General features: G+C 43.7%; 1 protein-coding gene across 3 annotated transcripts in view; it reads right to left on the bottom strand.

Moving 5' to 3' along the window:
• LMBRD1 (LMBR1 domain containing 1) overlaps nt 1-18,854 on the bottom strand; it is a 270,632-nt gene that overhangs the window by 84,304 nt on the left and 167,474 nt on the right. For all 3 annotated transcript variants that reach the window (XM_073569390.1, XM_073569389.1, XM_073569388.1), the window contains exons 11-12: nt 6,613-6,715; nt 2,468-2,572 (exon numbers count right to left, since the gene is read on the bottom strand). In XM_073569390.1, the coding sequence (XP_073425491.1) occupies nt 2,468-2,572; nt 6,613-6,715 (208 nt within the window). The remainder of the gene's footprint in view (nt 1-2,467; nt 2,573-6,612; nt 6,716-18,854) is intronic.

Genomic DNA, 18,854 nt, shown 5'->3' with positions numbered 1-18,854 from the left:
GCATTCACACTTTCACTGCTGATGATCTACGCTTCGTGTAATTACGCCACCAAGACAAGGTGCTGTGCTTTCCTCCAGATGAAAAAAAAAAAAAAAAAAAAGCGTTAGGTTTAAATAATTTAGAACGTGTCAGGTTTTATTGTTACAGCATTTATCATTAAATGAGTTAAATAGTGTTATATTTTCAAAGATCAGACTTAAACAGACCTGGCAGTATATTGTCACGCTGTTTTGCATCTATTTTTGTTTTCAGAAATTTGAAATTGGATTTTCTTAAAAACCCTTTTTTGATTCTTTAACTTTTTTTTAGCACCCTTAAGGGACCTGTGCTGGCGATGATTTGATTGTCATGGCAGTAAATAAGAAAACTAATCTAAAAAGTATGGTCTTTGCAGGAGGGACAAGACAGGGATGTTGGGAGCCTTCAGTGGGAGCCAAGACAACCGAAAAGTAGTGGTGATGGGTGCCGGAAGAGACAGTTTTACCCCATTTGCAAATTGTAAATGACTAAATGGCAGCAATGAGAGCTCCTGTTAGAGGTCGGTGCCAGATGTATAACATTCTGAGACACACAACTTATTTTATTTTTTTTGGAGATGAAGGAACAAGCAATGTATTTCACTAGTACCATGTTGGGGTACATAAAAAAAATTATATTTACTCAATTTATTTGTAGAAAGGATGAATAAAAAAAAAAATCTAGAATTGTTTTTAATTTTTAAAGTTTTTATTGATAATGACTGAGAATTTGACTTACCGTAGTTTTGTGGTTTGGCACAATTACAGTAATACCCAATTTATGAATATGTTTTGCTTTTGTATTTTTCTATTTGCAAAGTGAATTTGCAATCGGCCCAGTGTTATACTATGAGGCAGTGCTGATCTGCAGTTGTATTCTCATGGTGGCTCTGATATTCGGATCATGTGGGCCCATGAAAACACCAGACCCCATCTGAGTGCAGTCCGATGTACGAACACAGAGGCAATGGAGAAGATGGAGAAATTAAGTTCTCCATCTTCTCCGCAGTCGTGCTGCGATTTTCTCGTGTGAGAAAATCGGATCACAGATGATACTAGGATCAAAATTCTGACAGCGTTTTAGAACAGTGCTATTAGCATAACGGGCCGGATTCTCTCACATGAGAGAATCTACAAAAATGTGAGCAAACGCTATTCATTTTAGAATAACTGAACAAAACAAAACAAAAAAAGCAACTTTATTATTTTTTTACCAGCACTGACTATGCAGGATAAATAATGAAATTGTTTAATACCAAGTGACGTAACAGATGGCACAATACAAAATGTATAGGATATTTTAGGGGGATGTTTTATTCCGAAGAAAATTATATCTTATTTAAAATGGGACTATAGTTGTCTTTTTTTTAGTTTTTCATACTAAATAAAAATATAGAAAAAACAAACCCAATATGAAGAAGCAAACCCCAAAAAAATATTTGCAGATATAACATAATGCACTACACAAGTGTATTCCAGTGTATTGCACTGATGGCCAACATTTGGCAAGAACTATTGGACTTCTGTCCTTGGCAGAGCCAGAGGCGAAGTGTTCGGCTACTCGCTACTATTGCAAGGCATCAGCACCATTGATGATGATAGGGGTAGGTATAAAGTGGATGACAGATTGAGCGATTTTCTCTCTCTCATGCTACGTAGGATATGGGGTATATAGTGACCATGGTATCTAAGGAGATGAAAAAGCTGGTAATTGTGGTGAAAGGCATGGTTCCAGGTTCTGTAGTACATAGCACTTCACGATATAGTACATAAATGTCCTAATTCGGGGCAGGTGTTAAAAATCCTGACATTTTCTGGAGCATAAAGCTCCAGTGGAAATTCACATCTGATCGCACCTGGCTAATATATATGTCAGTTAAAACTTCCCTATAGTACAACATAGTCTACTGTGCCATTTTATGAATGCTTGCTGGAGAGGAGTTAATGAAATTAATTGGCAGAACCATTGTGAGTACCGTATATGTATTTTACGCAGGTACATAAGCATATCCATTCACAAAGTAGTCCAACAAGTAATATGAGTGAATGGGCTTGAGTTACAATAATGTGTAGTGCTGGCAAAGTAGACATTTATTTTTCTACTACCTTGTTATAAAAACAGAAAGGCTTGTTCACGTAAATGAATCATTTCCTGTATGGAGACGACATCCCAGATCAGAAGACATCATGGTCAATTGTTTCAAGGGTTAAAAAGTAGAGATCTGAGATCTTGGTGACCTCAACTATACTAACTAGCAATTATACTGCTGCTGTTGATTGGTCACCAGCACAGTGACATTATATACAGTATATCTATCTATAGTTGCACTCCATTGATTAGCGCTGTGCCCTGAAATATAGGATATTACGGCACAAGTTAAAATACATGAATGCTGTGACATGTGAACAATGCAAAGTTTTCCCACAATCTATTACATAAATTCCTTACCCGTATCCAGAAGAACCATATACCCATAGTTCTGATGCCGGCCATTGAAGTAAAGAAAAAATACATTATGATAACTGTAATCAGGATATAGTCAAGAGGGAAAACCTATAAAGAAAAAAAGAAAAGAAAACAAAATAAAAACTAAACCATATATATACAGTATGCACCAAGTATATTGACATACATAACAGAATTACCGTATATACTCGAGTACAAGTCGACCCAAGTGTAAGCCGAGGCACCTAGTTTTGCCACAAGTATAAGCGGGTATGCATTGTCCCCTCATCATCCCCATCCTTGTATGTGTAGGGGCTTGGGATAGAACACCCCTTTACTGCCTCCTCCCCTTTAAGAGCTTTAATGCAAATACACTGTTATGCTTCGGTACTGCTACACGGCTGTGTATTACCGACTGTCCTTTTGGTATTGCCACATTGTGTGTTACCATACTGTATATACTGTAAGATATTATGACTATTGTATTTCTGTATAGATTAAGGTAAGATCGTGCTTCCTTTGGGAACATTGGAAGAGGGCACTTGTAATATAGTTTTTAGAAAGGGTTAAGTGTAGTTCTGGAACGGGCCACTAGATGGGGGAATACTAGTGGGCCTTATTAGGTATAGCTGTTAGGAAGTTTGCTTAAGGGTTAACTGTAGGAGGAGCTGCTATGGGTTAAGCAAGTGTAGGTTGTAGGAATTAGTCAGAAGGGCGAGCACGCCCAACAGGTCCCCAAGGGCTCTAAGCCCAGGACAACATAGCAGCTACGCAACATTGTTTAACCCCTTAACTCCCAAGGGTGGTTTGCACATTCATGACCGGGCCAATTTTTACAATTCTGACCACTGTCCCTTTATGAGGTAACAACTCTGAAACGCTTCCATGGATCCCGGTGATTCTGACATTGTTTTCTCGTGACATATTGCACTTCATGTTATTGGTAAAATTTCATTCAATTAAAAAAAATCATTTTTTCCACAAAAATGATCTTTTCACCCCCAATTTTTATTGTCCAAAGGATAACAGGACCTTAAAAGTTATTGTGCAATTTGTCCTGAGTACGCTGACACCCCATATGTGGGTGTAAACGGCTATTTGGGCGCATGGCAGAGCTCGGAAGGGAAGCAGCGCCATTTGACTTTTTTGGCTGGAATTGGGATTGGACGCCATGCCGCGTTTGGAAAGCCCCTGATGTGCCTAAACAGTGGAAACCCCCCAAAAAAGACCCCATTTTGGAAACTAGACCGCTTAAGGAACTTATCTAGATGTGTGGTGAACACTTTGAACCCCCTAGGACTTTTCCACAAACATGATTTTTTAGTCACCAATTTTTTTATTTTCCCAAGGGTAACAGGAGAAATTGGACCCCAAAAGTATTTGTCCAAATTGTCCTGAGTACGCTGATATCCCATATGTGGGAGAAAACTACCGTATGGGCACACGTCGGGGCTCGGAAGGGAAGTAGTGACATTTTGGAATGCAGACTTTGATGGAATGGTCTGAGGGTGTCATATCGCATTTGGAGAGCCTCTGATGTACCTAAACTGTTGAAACTCCCCACAAGTGACCCCATTTTGGAAACTAGACCCCCTAAGGAACTTATCTAGATGTGTGGTGAGCACTTTGAACCCCCAAATGCTTCACAGAAGTTTATAACGCCCGGGCGTGAAAATAAAAAATTCATTTTTTTTTCCACAAAAATGATGTTTTTTCGCCCCCAATTTTTTTAATTTCCTACGGGTAACAGGAGAAATTGGACCCCAAAAGTTGTTTTGCAATTTGTCCTGAGTAGGTTGATACCCCATATATTGGGGTAAAACACTGTTTGGGCGCATAGCAGAGCTTGGAAGGGAAGGAGCACCGTTTGACTTTTTCAACGCAGAATTGGCTGGAATTTAAATCAGACGCCATGTTGCGTTTGGAGAGCACCTGATGTGCCCAAACAGTGGAAACATCCCAATTCTAACTCCAGCCCTAACCCCAACACACCCCTAACCCTAATCTCAGCCCTAACCCTAACGGGAAAATGGAAATAAATACATTTTTTTAATTTTATTATTTTTCCCTAGATGCAGCGAGGAGGCGCATGGAAGGTAAGTAGTATGTGTGCTGGAAGCTGGCGGCTGCCACTGTGCGCTATTACAGAGAAATTAATATTCATTTGTCTTTAGACGCGACACAAACTTTAGCCACAGCCGCGGCTCCTGCCTTGATGACCCGCTGCTCCGCCGCTCCCCCTCCGTCTTTCTGGGACCGTGACTTGTGTGTAAGCTGAGTGGGGCGTTTTCAGCACAGAAAAATCTGCTGAAAAACTTGGCTTATGCACGAGTATATACGGTAAATGTAAAAAAAGAAAACAAAGTAAGAAAAACTACTGAGCAATTACAGACCAATATAATTTTCACACTCTTGCGTAGGTAAAACACAACTCAAAATGATAGACTATCTTCTTATACGATGCTATTAGGTCTACGTGCACACGTTGAGTATTTGGTGAGAGTTTTCCATCAGTATTTGTAAGCTAAAAACAGGAGAGGAAGCGTCAGAGAAAAGTGTAATAGAAACACGTCACCACTTCTGCATTTTTAACCTGCTGCTGGTTTTGGCTTACAAATACTGAGATAAAAACCTGGCCAAATACTGAACGTGTGCACATGGCCCAATACTGTGCACACTGATTGACTAATGTAAGTTTACAGTGGTTTAAAGATCAGAATTTACTGCACATCTACCTGAATAGTAAAATTCGGTTTCCCCTGAGAAGAGTTTATGTGCACACTGCAGTCCGTGTTATTATTCAGCTCAACGTGTAAACCATTTCCAGCGAATTTCAAAGCTCTCATAGGTGGGGTGGTAATTTTACTTGTATTAGGATTTCAAAGGGATTAGACTGGGCATTATTCTTTTATCGAAATGTGAAACTATGGAAGCTGCAAAACGGTTCTTCATTGGATTGGGTAGGAAGGATTTTACCAGGCCAGTTTCTTCATTCTTCCGGGGCAGGGAAGTAGTAATGAGAGGTGTTTGGCAACTGCTTATTAATGGGTGTCGGTCACTCTTACAATTGACATTATGTACACCCTCACTTCTGCAAGCATCAGGCACCTGTTAGTGTGTGATCTTGTGTTCAGCAAATGACCACTGTAGAAAGGAGAGGAAGGAGATTGCATGTGCAAAGTCTACCACTACTGTGAGTGTGCTTGGCTGCACAGGATAAGTGTGCCCACTTTTACAAACAGGAGTTTCAGGTTTTTTTCCCTTCATCAGCGCAAAGCAGACGAAATAGTTAACTGGGTTAAAGCCTTTGACAGTGGTTATAAGGAAAAAAAGTTTCTATTTGTGGAGTTGGCCCTCAAAGTTGCAGCTCAAACAGCTTCTATTCTTCTAGGAAAACTTTGTACAATACAATATTTTTAAGTGTGTCTCTGGGAATTTTTTCCCAATTCACCCAAAACAGCATTTCTGAGCACAGACACTAAACCTTGGCATGGTACTCACATGACATAATTGCGGTTTAGGCTCAGACAACAAGCACGTGAGAAAACACCAGATGTGGTGCATGACAAATGTGACATTCAGCCTTATAATAAATATATTCTTAGATATTTTAGAATAGTATCTGTGTGCCAGGAGTGGCTGAATTATGAGATAGTGCTCAAAAGTTGGCAAAGTGGCTAAATACAGAACAATGACTATTTGAAAAATATATTTTTTACCTGCAGGGACATTAAAGTAGACGCTAAAATTAAATAAAAAATATATATAGTGGCCCTCATTGTTTGTTTCAGGATCATATAGAAAATGCTGAAGACAAAGTCTTGACTATCCCATTTCAAACAGGGCAAAGCAGGACGGCTTCTGCTGCAGACAGTTGTCTTACAGTGGCACACAGGACAGTGAGGAGGAGGTGGAGGGACTGGGATATGGCTTTACCCAAAAAATGAAAATTTTGAAAATGAATTTTCAGTCCAGGAGAAAGAAGCCGATTTCTGTGATAAGATATATTACAAAGTTTCTTATTTTTATGTGTATTATTGATTTACAAAATGGAAATTAAAGTAACTTAGCTGCAATATAATTTCATGGTTTAATTCTTTTATGGAAAACAAAATGACAATGATAAACTTGAAGGGCATGCTACTAACCCTTTGAAGAATTGGAAGAATAATATTCAGTGGGTTTGTTATGTTTGTTCCAAAGAGAACAAATCCAGTGTCAATGCCAGCAGAATGGAGTGCTTTGTCGAGACTATACAAAGAAAAAAAAAGAAATGAATAAAGTTGAAACTGTCTTGGAAACACAAAAAAAATACAACAGTAGATATTATGTACTAAAATTCCAGGTCTTCTGAAAAGCAATTTGTGGCAAGACACTGCTGCTTTGCCCATACCCATTAGGAATTTGAATGTAAACAAATGAAAATTCAAAAGTTTACGTAATTTTTTTTTTTTTTATATAAACGCTTGAAATCAGAAAAAATAGTAAGCTGCCATATTACATTAGGAATTAGAGGTCTGTCTCCCTCACGTGGAGTTTTGATTTTCCTCGTCCCCAGGATTAAATGATTCAGGTTACCTGTTGTAAATAACATGCACTCAAAATGACATATTAGGCCGATTTCACATTTGCGCTTTATAGCGCAGCGACGGCCTGCGCACGGCCGCCGCTAAGCCCCACCCCCTCCCAGCTCCCTGCCCGCCCCATCCGGTCATCGCCGCCTACTAGCGCACATGGACGTTTGCGATCTGCGCACCCTATCTTTAGCATAGGGTGCGCAGATCGTGCGCTGGCCGTGCGCTAGCAGGATTTTGCCGTGCGCTGCGCACTTTTGAAGGTGCGCCGTGCACGCCGAAATGCAACATGCTGCGTTCAGCGCACACGGGCGCACCTTCAAAAGTGCGCAGCCGCACGCGATGACCGGATGGGGCGGGCAGGGAGTCGGGAGGGGGCGGGGCTTAGCGGCGGCCGTGCGCAGGCCGTCGCTGCGCTATAAAGCGCAAATGTGAAACCGGCCTTACTGGATAATATGCAAAACATATAGCACTAAAGTGAAAATTTATTTATTAAGAAGCATATTTCTCTTATAAAGATAGATAAAAATCGGAAAATTTGTAATCTATCTTTTACTCTTAAAGGGAACCCATTAGCACGATTGTGCTCAGTAACCAACGTATACTGTCAATTTGGCGCGGTTATACTGATTAAAATGATACCTTGGTTGATTAAATCCATCTCGTGGTGGTTGTTTAATCTTTATTTTCAGCTTTGAGTTAATGATATGCCCGTGCTCCGGGGCGGCCTGTGGGGGGGTCTTCATGTGGTGCTCTGATTAGGTATTCATTAGTATGGCTTCTAACAGGTCACTGATCCCTCAGTGACTTGCCCCCTAGTTTACATAATGAATATTATGGAGCTGCACCATGATAGCATCTATACTGCGTATGCAATTCATTTCTTTGTTTTTTTATCCATAAATTCACTTAAAAAAAAATCAGTTTGAAAATGGCGGTACTGCACAGGCGTCGGCGGCATCATCTTGCTAGAGATTAAATTAAAAAATGTCTCTACTATGATGGCGTCGTCAGCTCATGCGCAGTAGCTTCTATTGGATCATCGATACCTGCTAGTACGCAGGCGTCGCCATATTAGTGGAGACAATTTTTTATTTCATCTCTAGCAAGATGGCGCCACCGGCGCCTGTGCAGTAGCAGCTATCGGATTGATTTTTTTATGAATTTATGGATAACAAAGAATATCAAAGAAATGAATTACATACACAGTATCGATACGATAATGCTGCAGTGCAGGCACCACCGCCAGTGTCTATGTGCAAAAGGGGATATTTTTTTCAAGAGAGATATTATATATCTATCTATATCACATGAAGACCCCCCACCCCACATGCCACCCCGGAGCACGAGCCTATCAACTCAAAACTGAAAATAAAAATTAAACAACCACAAGACGGATTTCATCTCCAAGGTATCATTTTAATATGTATAACAGCGCTGACCTGACAGTGTATGCAAGTTACTGAGCTCAATCCTGCTGTCCAGTTCCCTTTAAAGAGGTTGTCCACTAGTTTTACATTGATGGCCTATCATTAGGATAGGTCATCAATGTGTGATCAGCCAGGGCCCGGCGCCTAGCACCCCCGCTGTTATCAGTGGCGGCTGTCAGCCAGAGGTACTTACGGTACTTGCGGAGCTGGCCGTCTACTTGTAGTGGCCGGGGCTGGTTACTGAAAATCTGCCACCTATTGATTTGTATAGGAGGCGGATGTGAAGTACTCTTCACAGGCCACTACAAGTAAACGGCCAGCTCCACAAGTACGTACTTCCGGCTGGTGGCTACCACCGATGACAGCTGATTGGCAGGGGTACCAGACCCCGGCCAATCACAAATTAATGACCTATGCTATAGGATAGAACATCAATGTAAAAATAGTGGACAACCTCTTTAATTTATGCCATGTTTGCTGAAAAGACAGTGGTCATATGTAGAGAAATTAGCTTGCAGTATTCTAAATATTACAAATCCAGCTCCAGGATATTTATTTTAAAGCTTAGTATTTTAGTTCAGTGTAAAAATAAAATAAAGCCTCTTGGCTGCTAGAGTTGCAGCAATTTTTCATACATCAGATAACAGAAACGTTCCATAATGTACCCAAAATGCTTTTTGTACATGAAGATTCGGTGTGAGTATAAAAGATTTACTTTCAAAATTTCAATACGCTTTAGCAACTTTTTGGTTGCTGCAAAATATGTTCAGGTTAAAGACGAATAATCACGGCACATTAGGTCTGGATGATATTTCCTGTCTGCCAAATGAGACTATAAAGAGCTTTTCCACGTACAATTTATACTCATTATGATGGATAGGCCATACTAACCCTTTCACTCCCAGAGGTATTTGGAATGCCTCAGGCCCCCTCAAGTGTGGCTTTCGGTAACATTCTGCTGCTCTTCAGTGGATGTTTAGCGATTAAGAATACGAGCAGAAAGTTCAAACTTCCGACATCATTACTCAGAACATATTTAAAACTTATCGGGCTTGAAGTTAAAAGCACCATGCAAAATTAATTTATTCTTGGTCTGGATTGTGAAATATTTTGTAATAAAAAGGTAGCAAACTTTCAATCACATCTGCTAATATGATCTAACCAAAAATAAAAACCATAATATATATTATTCATTATATATATAGTATAATTTGTATATTTTTTTTCTGATAATCTATAATGAGAGACAAAACCAGAGATGCTTCAAGCCACGATAGCACGTTTAGGTGAAGCAAGGTGTGCACAATAGCAGGAGCAACATGTGGCTTAGAACTGTCCTGTTAAAAAAAAAAACTGCTCCCAAGAAACTTTTACGTTCACTTATAAAGGATTTCTCATTCAGTTGCCCATGTGATCTCCAGATCACTCTATGACTATAGCTGCGAAAAAAAACAAAAACAAACCTCATCATTGAAGAGGATAGATCTTCACTGCAGCCTTGCTCTGCTGCACAATAGCCTTTCAGAGCGGTGGAAGGAGGTCAATGGAAGACCTCTAGCTGGACTTCTGGCTGGTAGCCCATTGTCATCAAAACGCCTTCTGATGGTTTGTTTAGAAGATGTTTGACACCTCAGGTTTGGCATTTCACGCATAATTTCAGTTGCAGTATAGAATGAATCACTATGTGCCATTCTTCAAATCTGGCAAAATAACATGGGCGATGCCAAGACGAGACCTTCATGAGGGAATTATGGTGTGAGGTGGCATAATGTATGGTAGCTGGACCCTTTCTTATCCTCTTTCCAGGTACACTAAATAGAATTACCTTGCCATAGCCATTGAATTAGCAGCAAGGCAATTTCTCCAAAGAAATAGCCTACGTGGCCTAAATGTGCTACAATGGGCTACAGAGTCTTTGGGCTTGGGATGTCATTGGTTGATAACTCCAAGAGTTGGTGCCAGCAGCAAATCTTGATGATTTGCATGCCTATGTGCATTCAACATGGCTGTACAATCTTCAAGAATCCATTAACCTCCGTAATAGCATGCCAAAGAATGTAAGTGCATGTATTTCTGTGTGTGGCACTCATTTCTAGATACAGAATAAATTGAGATATTTAGATAAGTTTTTTTTTATTCATCATTTGCATATCATTAATAGGTCTATCAATTGATAGCACAAATTTGCCTTTCCGCTATCTCCAAATACGCATACATACATCATACTTACTGCAGCTGTTATGACAGCAGACATGCAAATAGCCTCTTTAGAGAGGACAGGAATTTTAATTCTAACTACTGGCATTAGCAATGTTAAATCTAAGGCCAGAGTCACACTGAGGCCGAGTTCACACGTGACGTTTTTTTTCGCGTTTCTGCGCCGGTTTTAACCTCGCGATTTTGCCGCGAAAAATAAGCATCCCATGCATTCCTATGGGATTCCGCAATGCTGTGCTAATGCTGCGGTTTTTACCGCGGCGGAATCGCTTCACGGTAAAAACCGCAGCATGCTCATTAATTTGCGGAATCGCTGCGATCCTGCACCCATAGGAATGTATTGTTCCGCTTATTTCCCGCATGTGGCTGTGCACACCATGCGGAAAGTAAGCAGAACAATTGCGGATGGTACCCACGGTCTGGAGGAGAGGAGACTGTCCTCCGGGCTTTGGGTACCATATCCCTGTAAAAAATAGAATTTAAAATAAAAAATATTGTTATTCTCACCTTCCGGCGTCCCGCGCAGCATTCCCGCCTCTCTCCACGCTCTCGTTCCCAGTAAGCCTTTGCGAAAATGCCCGCGATGACGTCCGTTCTCGCGGGATCGCGAAGTCTCGCGGTCATTCGCAAAGGATTACTGGGAACGGCTGCGCGAGACGTCGGAAGGTAATAACACCATTTTTTATTATTTTTTACATTCTATCTTTTACTATTGATGCCGCATAGGCGGCCTCAGTAGTAAAAAGTTGGTCACACTCGTCAAACACTATGTTTGACGAGTGTGACCAACCTGTCAATCAGTTCTCCAAGCGATGCTACAGATCGCTTGGAAAACGCTTGCATTTTGCAAGCTAAATACGCTTGCAAAATGCTAGTTTTTCCGTGGGAAAATCGCGGGAATTTAAAATGCGATTTTCCCGCGGAATGGAATTCAGTAATTCTCGCGGTAATTTCCGCGAGAGTTCCGGTACGTGTGCACTTAGCCTTAACGTATGAAAAATCGGTCCGATTCTCTCGGCCGAGAGTCGCACAAGTATTCTCCGCATGGTCATCCGTGTGTAATCCATTTGCAGTTTGATGCTGAGATTATCTCGCACCTATGTATCCGTATGACATCAGTATGAAATCCGTATGGCTTTACATTTCTCACTGATTTTCCCCATTTAATTTAACCCCTTTCTGACATCAGACGTACTATCCCGTGCATGGGACCCGGGCCCCTATGCCCATGGACGGGATAGTACGTCTAGCGCGATCAGCGGTGCCCACGTGGTGAGCGCCACTGATCACGGCCAGGTGTCAGATGATTATCACAGCTGACACCCGGCACTATGTGTCAGGGGCGGTCACGGACCGACCCCGACACGTTAACCCCTTGCACACCGCGATCAAACACGATCGCGGTTTACCAGGGGTTAAAGGGAAGCATCGGCAGGGAGGGGGCTCCCTCCGTGCTTCCCTGAGCCCCCCACAGCAGCGCAATGTGCAGCGCTGCTGCTCTTTCCCTGCACGTCCCCGGATCCAAGATGGCGACCGGGACCTTCGGGGGCCTGCAGGGAGCTGGCTTCCTCAGTGCCTGCAAAGCGCAGGCAAGGAGGAAACCTGCACACTGCCTGTGACAAATTGCTGATCTGTCACAGTGATCTGTGATGTGACAGATCAGCGATCTGTCACAGGACGGTGATGTCCCCCCTGGGACAACCTAATAAAGTTAAAGAAAAAAAAAGTGTAAAAATAATTTAAAAAAAAAAATCGCTAAATAAAAAAAAAAAATATATATATATTCCCTAATAAATTTTTTGTAAATAAAAAAAATAAATAAATAAAAGTACACATATTTGGTATCACCGCGTCCGTAACTACCTGCCCTATAAAACTGTCCCATTAGTTAACCCCTTTAGCGAACCCCTTAAAAAATAAAAATAAAAAACGAAGCAAAAAAGTATTAAGTTACGTACCGGTAACGGTATTTTTCGGAAGCCCATGACAGCACCACGAGAGAGGGGATCCGCCCTATAGGAACAGGAAACCTACAGATACAAAAAGGGCGGCACCTCTCCCACGCATCAGTTGGATTACAGAGCTTGAGAGGCTACCATGGTTAGTACACAACATCTAATATATACAACCTATCTACCCTATTTACCAGAATTATTTTATACCATCTCCCCCATAAGGTGACTTTATGAACAATCTTCTAAAGGAGTGCACCCCTATATGTGAACAAGGGAGGGAACTAAGGGTGCTGTCATGGGCTTCCGAAAAATACTGTTACCGGTATGTAACTTAATACTTTATTCGGACTCCCATGACAGCACCACGAGAGAATTACAGAGATGTAAACTAACTTAGGGAGGGACTACAGCCTGCAGCACCCTTAGCCCGAAGGTGAGGTCTGAGGAGGCCCCCATGTCTAACCGATAGTGGTTAAAGAAGGTGGAAGGAGATGACCAGGTGGCCGCCTTACATATTTGATCAATTGATACTCCAGATCTTTCTGCCCAGGATGATGCCATGGCCCGAGTGGAATGCGCCCTCAGATTCTGTGGAGCTGGCCCGCCACCTGCTGTGTAGGCAAGAGAGATAGCCTCCCTAATCCACTTTGGTAACGTGCGTTTTGATACTCTGTATCCTTTCCTGGGACCTTGGAAGGATAGGAATAATGCGTTTTCCTTCTTCCAAGGATCCGTGGCTGCTAAATATGTAAGTAAGCACCTCCTAATATCTAATGCCTGAAGTTTCTGCTTTTTAGGGTTGGTTGGATTAGGGAGGAAGGAAGGCAGAACTATCTCCTGTGTCCTGTGGAATTGTGTTGCTACCTTGGGAAGGTATGCTGGATCTGGCCTTAGGATTACCCTATCTTGTAAGAACTCTGTGTAAGGGGGCAATCTGGAAAGTGCCTGTATGTCGCTCACCCTACGTGCGGATGTTATAGCTACCAGAAATGCTGTCTTAAGAGATATAATCTTTAGTGAGGCAGAATCTAAAGGTTCAAACGTACTTTCCGTCATGGCTGTAAGGACTAAGTTTAAGTCCCACGGCACACATCTGTCTTTGTGTATAGGTCTCGATCTGGCCGCTGCTCTGATGAACCTTGCTACCCAATAATTTTTTGCAATATCACCTGCAAACAGGGCCCCTAAGGCTGAAACCTGCACTTTTAATGTACTTGTGGAGAGACCCAATTCGAAACCTTTCTGGAGAAATTCCAGAATATGTTTCGTGGGAATTCCGTCTCTGACGTCAAAGTGAAAGGTGGACGGGAAACGTTTCCAGGTCCTAGCATAGATGTTAGTGGTAGTTAATTTTCTGCTCTTTAGGAGGGTGTCAATTAAGTTCTTGGAGAACCCTCTATATTTTAATAGTGACCTTTCAAACACCACGCCGTCAAATGAAGTCCCGCTACTTGTGGGTGGCTGACTGGCCCCTGGTAGAGGAGATCCGGAAGGTTCGGCAGTACCCAGGGATCGCCTACCGACATGGTCCTCAACCATGCGAACCAGGTCCTCCTGGGCCAAAAGGGGGCAATTAGTATGACTTTTGCCCGATCCTGTCTGATGTTCCTGACTACCAGAGGAAGAAGATTCAATGGCGGGAAGGCGTCTGCCTGAGAAAAGTCCCATCTTATCAGGAGGGCATCCACCGCCAGGGGATTTTCCCTGGGGTTCAGAGAGCAGAACGATCTTTCTTTTCTGTTTTCTCTGGTGGCAAAGAGGTCTACCTCTGGCTGACCCCATCTGCGGACAATCTAGTGGTAAATATCAAAGACCATTCTCCTTGTCTTAGAGCCTTGCGGCTTAAAAAGTCTGCTCTTACGTTGTCCTTTCCGCTGATGTGGAGCGCGGTTAAAGACAGAAAATTTCTCTCTGCTATCTGGAGGAGCCGTTCTGTTATCTGCATTAGCGCGCTGGAGCGGGTTCCACCTTGGTGGTTGACATATGCTACCGCTACTTGGTTGTCCGAGTGTATCCGCACATGATGGCCCTGTAGATACATAATGAGTTTTTTGACTGCCCGTTTTATCGCCAATAGCTCTCTCTGGTTGGATGAGATTTCAGAATCAGAATCCCACTGTCCCTGTAACACTATGTCCCCCATATGGGCTCCCCAACCAAAGGAACTTGCGTCTGTGGTTATAATACGGGTTATCTGTGTTCTACAAGGGCACCCCTGATGCTAGGTTCTCGCTATCGAGCCACCATCTCAGTGATGTAACAGCTGAGGGGCTTAGCAACATTCGACCTTGTAAGGAGCCTTCCAGGGCCCTGCTATTAACCAAGACGTCGTTTTGAAGGGCTCTGGTGTGGAATTGTGCCCACCTAACTGCTGGGATGCATGAAGTTAGAGAGCCTAACAGGGACATGGCGTGTCTGAGGGTCATAGATGGATTATCAATTGCCCGAAGAACCTGCTCCTGTATCTTTTGTAATTTATCTAGTGGCAGCAGGCACTGCGGAGTCTCTGAATTTAGTAATAAGCCTAGAAACTTCTGTATTTTCAAGGGCTGGAGTCGGGATTTCTCGTAGTTTAAAATCCATCCGAGGTTTTGTAACCTGGATCTAGCTTTTTCTATCTGGGATCTACAATGACCCACTGATTTTCCCACAATCAAGAAATCGTCTAAATATGGAATGATTAAGACGTCAACCACCCGTAAATGAGCCATAACTTCGGCCACTATCTTTGTAAATACCATGGGTGCTGCCGAGAGACCAAAGGGAAGGGCTCTATACTGATAATGACGCACTGTGCCATCTACTGAAACTGCCACCCTCAGGAACTGTTGGAAGTCTGTATGGATAGGAACATGATAGTACGCATCTTTCAAATCTATGACTGCCATAAAACAACCTTTAAACAATATTTTTATTGTTGTATTAATGGACTCCATTTTAAATGTACGATTAATCAAAAACTCGTTAAGGGAACGAAGGTTTATAATCGTTCTGAATGTCTTATCAGGTTTCTGGATTAGAAACAGGGGAGAGTAAAACCCTCTTCCTCTTTCAGCTTCTGGAACCTCTACCAGGACATTTTTTTGGCATAGGCTCAAGACTTCCGCTTCTAAGGCCGCTTGTTCGAGATGAGAAGATCTTAAGGGGATTAGTTTAAAGGTATCCCGCGGGATCTGGGTAAATTCCAATCTAAGCCCGGTGGATATTACCTTGCGCACCCAGTCACTATTTGTAATCTGTGACCATGCCGGGAAGAAGGATGACAGTCTACCCCCCACGGGAATTGCTAGTCATTGATTTAGTCTCTTTTGATCTCTCGACGAGCGTGTGAACATATAGCCCGTACCTCTTCTCCTTCTGTCTTCCCATCTGGGGCGATCTCTAAAAGGCGAAGAGTTGCGCCTTCTCCCCTGGGCGAATCTCCTTCTGCCAAATGGACGACGGTAGGACGCAGACGAAAGGTTTGGGAATTTTTTCTTGTCGTCTCCCGCCTTCTCGAGCAGCTCGTCTAGGACAGCGCCGAACAAATATTCGCCCTCACATGGAATCGCACAGAGCTTTGCTCTGGACTGAATGTCTCCCTGCCAGCACTTTAGCCACAGGGCTCTGCGAGCTGCATTAGAGAGACCTGCTGCTCTGGCGGCCATTCTCACTGCATCCGCTGAGGCATCTGCTAGGAAGGCTGCTCCCTCTTGGATGGTCGGTAGGGCCCCAAGAATTGTCTGTCTTGATGTACCCTGTTTTAGTTGTGACTCCAACTGGTCCAACCAGACCATCATGGACCTGGCCGTGCACGTTGAAGCCACTGCTGGTCTTAAGGACCCGGCCGCCATTTCCCAGGTGTTTTTAAGGAAAGTATCAGCCTTTCTGTCTAGGGGATCTTTAAGGGATCCCATGTCCTCAAAGGGCAGCGAGGATTTTTTCGATGCCTTTGCGATGGCTGCGTCTAATTTGGGGGCTCTGTCCCACGTATTCACTGCCGGATCGTCGAAGGGGTATCTGCGTTTGAGGGCTGGTGGTAGTGACCCTCTTTTATCCGGCTTTTTCCACTCTCTGTGGATCAGATCCTGGATTTTTTGATTTAACGGGAAGACTCTCCGCTTCCTCTGTTCCAGCCCACAGAACATGACATCCTGCATGGACAATTGGGGCTTAGGCTCCTCTACCTCCATTGTCCCTCTGACTGCTTTGACCAGCTTGTCTACCCGGTCAAGAGGCAGACAAAATCGCCCCGAGTCCTCTTCTCCTGAGGAGGACGAGGGAGATGAAGCCTGGGAGTCTCTGCTTTTTCTCCACTCTACCGAGGAATCCGACTCCGCCGGGACCTCGCCCCTTAGACTTTCCGGCTGGGATAAGGACTTTAGGGTTTCCCTCATTTCTGCCCTGACCATGTCCCTTAAACTCGCCGCTACCGCGGGCGACTCTTCTGCCACTGTCTGCTGAATACAGGGGGGGCACAATTTTTTGAGGCACGCGTCCGGTAACGGGCATGCACAGAGTGCGCATTCCCTATGTTTAGTCTTACTTGTAGCTTTTTTCCCCTAGAAAAAAAACACAGAAGGGGGGTCCCGTCACTGAGTGAACTTTCACGAAGATCACTTACCAGTGCCACAATCAAGTACCGGAGAATGAGGGGGATTTCTTTCAGCCGATGCTCCTGTCTGCCTGGAGGAGCTCTTACGAGTGGACTGGTCACTTCGTCCCGGCCGCTCATTACTGTCACGGGACACTTTCTTTTTCTGTTTGACCTGCCGAAGGTCATCCAGGGGCGGCAGTGATGTTTGCCGCTGCTGTCGCCCTTGCTTCTGCCGCTGCTGCTGCTCTCGATTACTCTCCATTACCACTGCTGCTGCTGTACGCTGCTGCTTGTAATAATGTGGCCAAGGCAAGGTACCCTGCCGGGGTCCTGCCTAAATACCCCTCCTCCGGTCAGCAGTATCTATGCCGTGCCCCTCCCACCCTTTAACAGGGCTCCCTACCCCAGCTGGCGCCGGACCCGGTCCAAAAGCCGACGCCATCGGTGTTTCCGATGGGCGCCGCCATCTTGGATCCTTCGCGCATGCGCAGTGGCGCACTGACCCGGAAGCGCATCCTCCGCCCGCCCCCTGACGTCACCGCTACCCCGGGAAAGACCGGAAGCCACGCGGGACGCCCGGGAGCCCCGGAAGCAGCGCCACCCGGTCACAGCCCCCTGCAGCCGCGCTGCCGTCGTACCTGCGCCGCCGGAGCCGGGAACCCCCGGGGGGAAAATACTTACCGGCGGCGGCCTAATCCCGGAGACGGACATCCTCCGGACGCCGCTCCCTGCTGCACACGCCACCGCCGTGACACCCATCCTGGGCCACCGTGGCGTCCTCCAGGAGATCCGCACCAGGCAGAGGTAGGAGACCCCCTCGCTACCGGTATCGGCTGGCCGGCCTGGGATCCGGCTCTTCTGTAGGATCCCGTCCCCTCAGGAACAGGAAACCAAACTGATGCGTGGGAGAGGTGCCGCCCTTTTTGTATCTGTAGGTTTCCTGTTCCTATAGGGCGGATCCCCTCTCTTGTGGTGCTGTCATAGGAGTCCGAATAAATAATGATTTATTATCATACCGACGAACAAAAAGTGCAATAACTCGCGATCAAAAAGACGCATATAAATATCCATGGTACCGCAAAAAACGAGCTGCCACACAGAATCATCAGAGAAAAAATAAAAAAGTTATAGCTCGCAGAATAAAGCGATGCAAAAATAATTATTTTTTATATAAAATTGTTTTTATTGCATAAAAGCGCCAAAACATAAAAAAAATGACATAAATGAGGTATCGCTGTAACTGTACTGACCCGAAGAATAAAACTGCTTTATCAAATTTACTACACGCGGAACGGTGTAAACGTACCTCCCAAAAGAAATTCATGAAACGCTCAAAAACGTTCATTCTGCATCCCAAAAATCGGAATAAAAAGCGATTAAAAAATGTCACATGCCCGAAAATGGTCCCAATAAAAACGACAACTGCAAAAAATAAGACCTCACATGACTCAGTGGGTCAAAATATGGAAAAATTATAGCTCTCAATATGCGGTGATGCAAAAACTATTTTTACAATAAAAAGCGTCTTTTAGCGTGTGACAGCTAAAATAAAAAACGCCATAAATCGTAAATCAAACCCCCCGTTATCACCCCCTTAGTTAGGGAAAAATAATAAAATTAAAAAAATGCATTTATTTC

Source organism: Dendrobates tinctorius, unplaced genomic scaffold (genome assembly GCF_039654945.1).
Source record: "Dendrobates tinctorius isolate UK_male_01 unplaced genomic scaffold, ASM3965494v1 ptg000024l, whole genome shotgun sequence".
NCBI lineage: Eukaryota > Metazoa > Chordata > Amphibia > Anura > Dendrobatidae > Dendrobates > Dendrobates tinctorius.
Note: the sequence above shows the minus strand (reverse complement) of the source record. Positions and strands in the feature narration are given on the sequence as shown.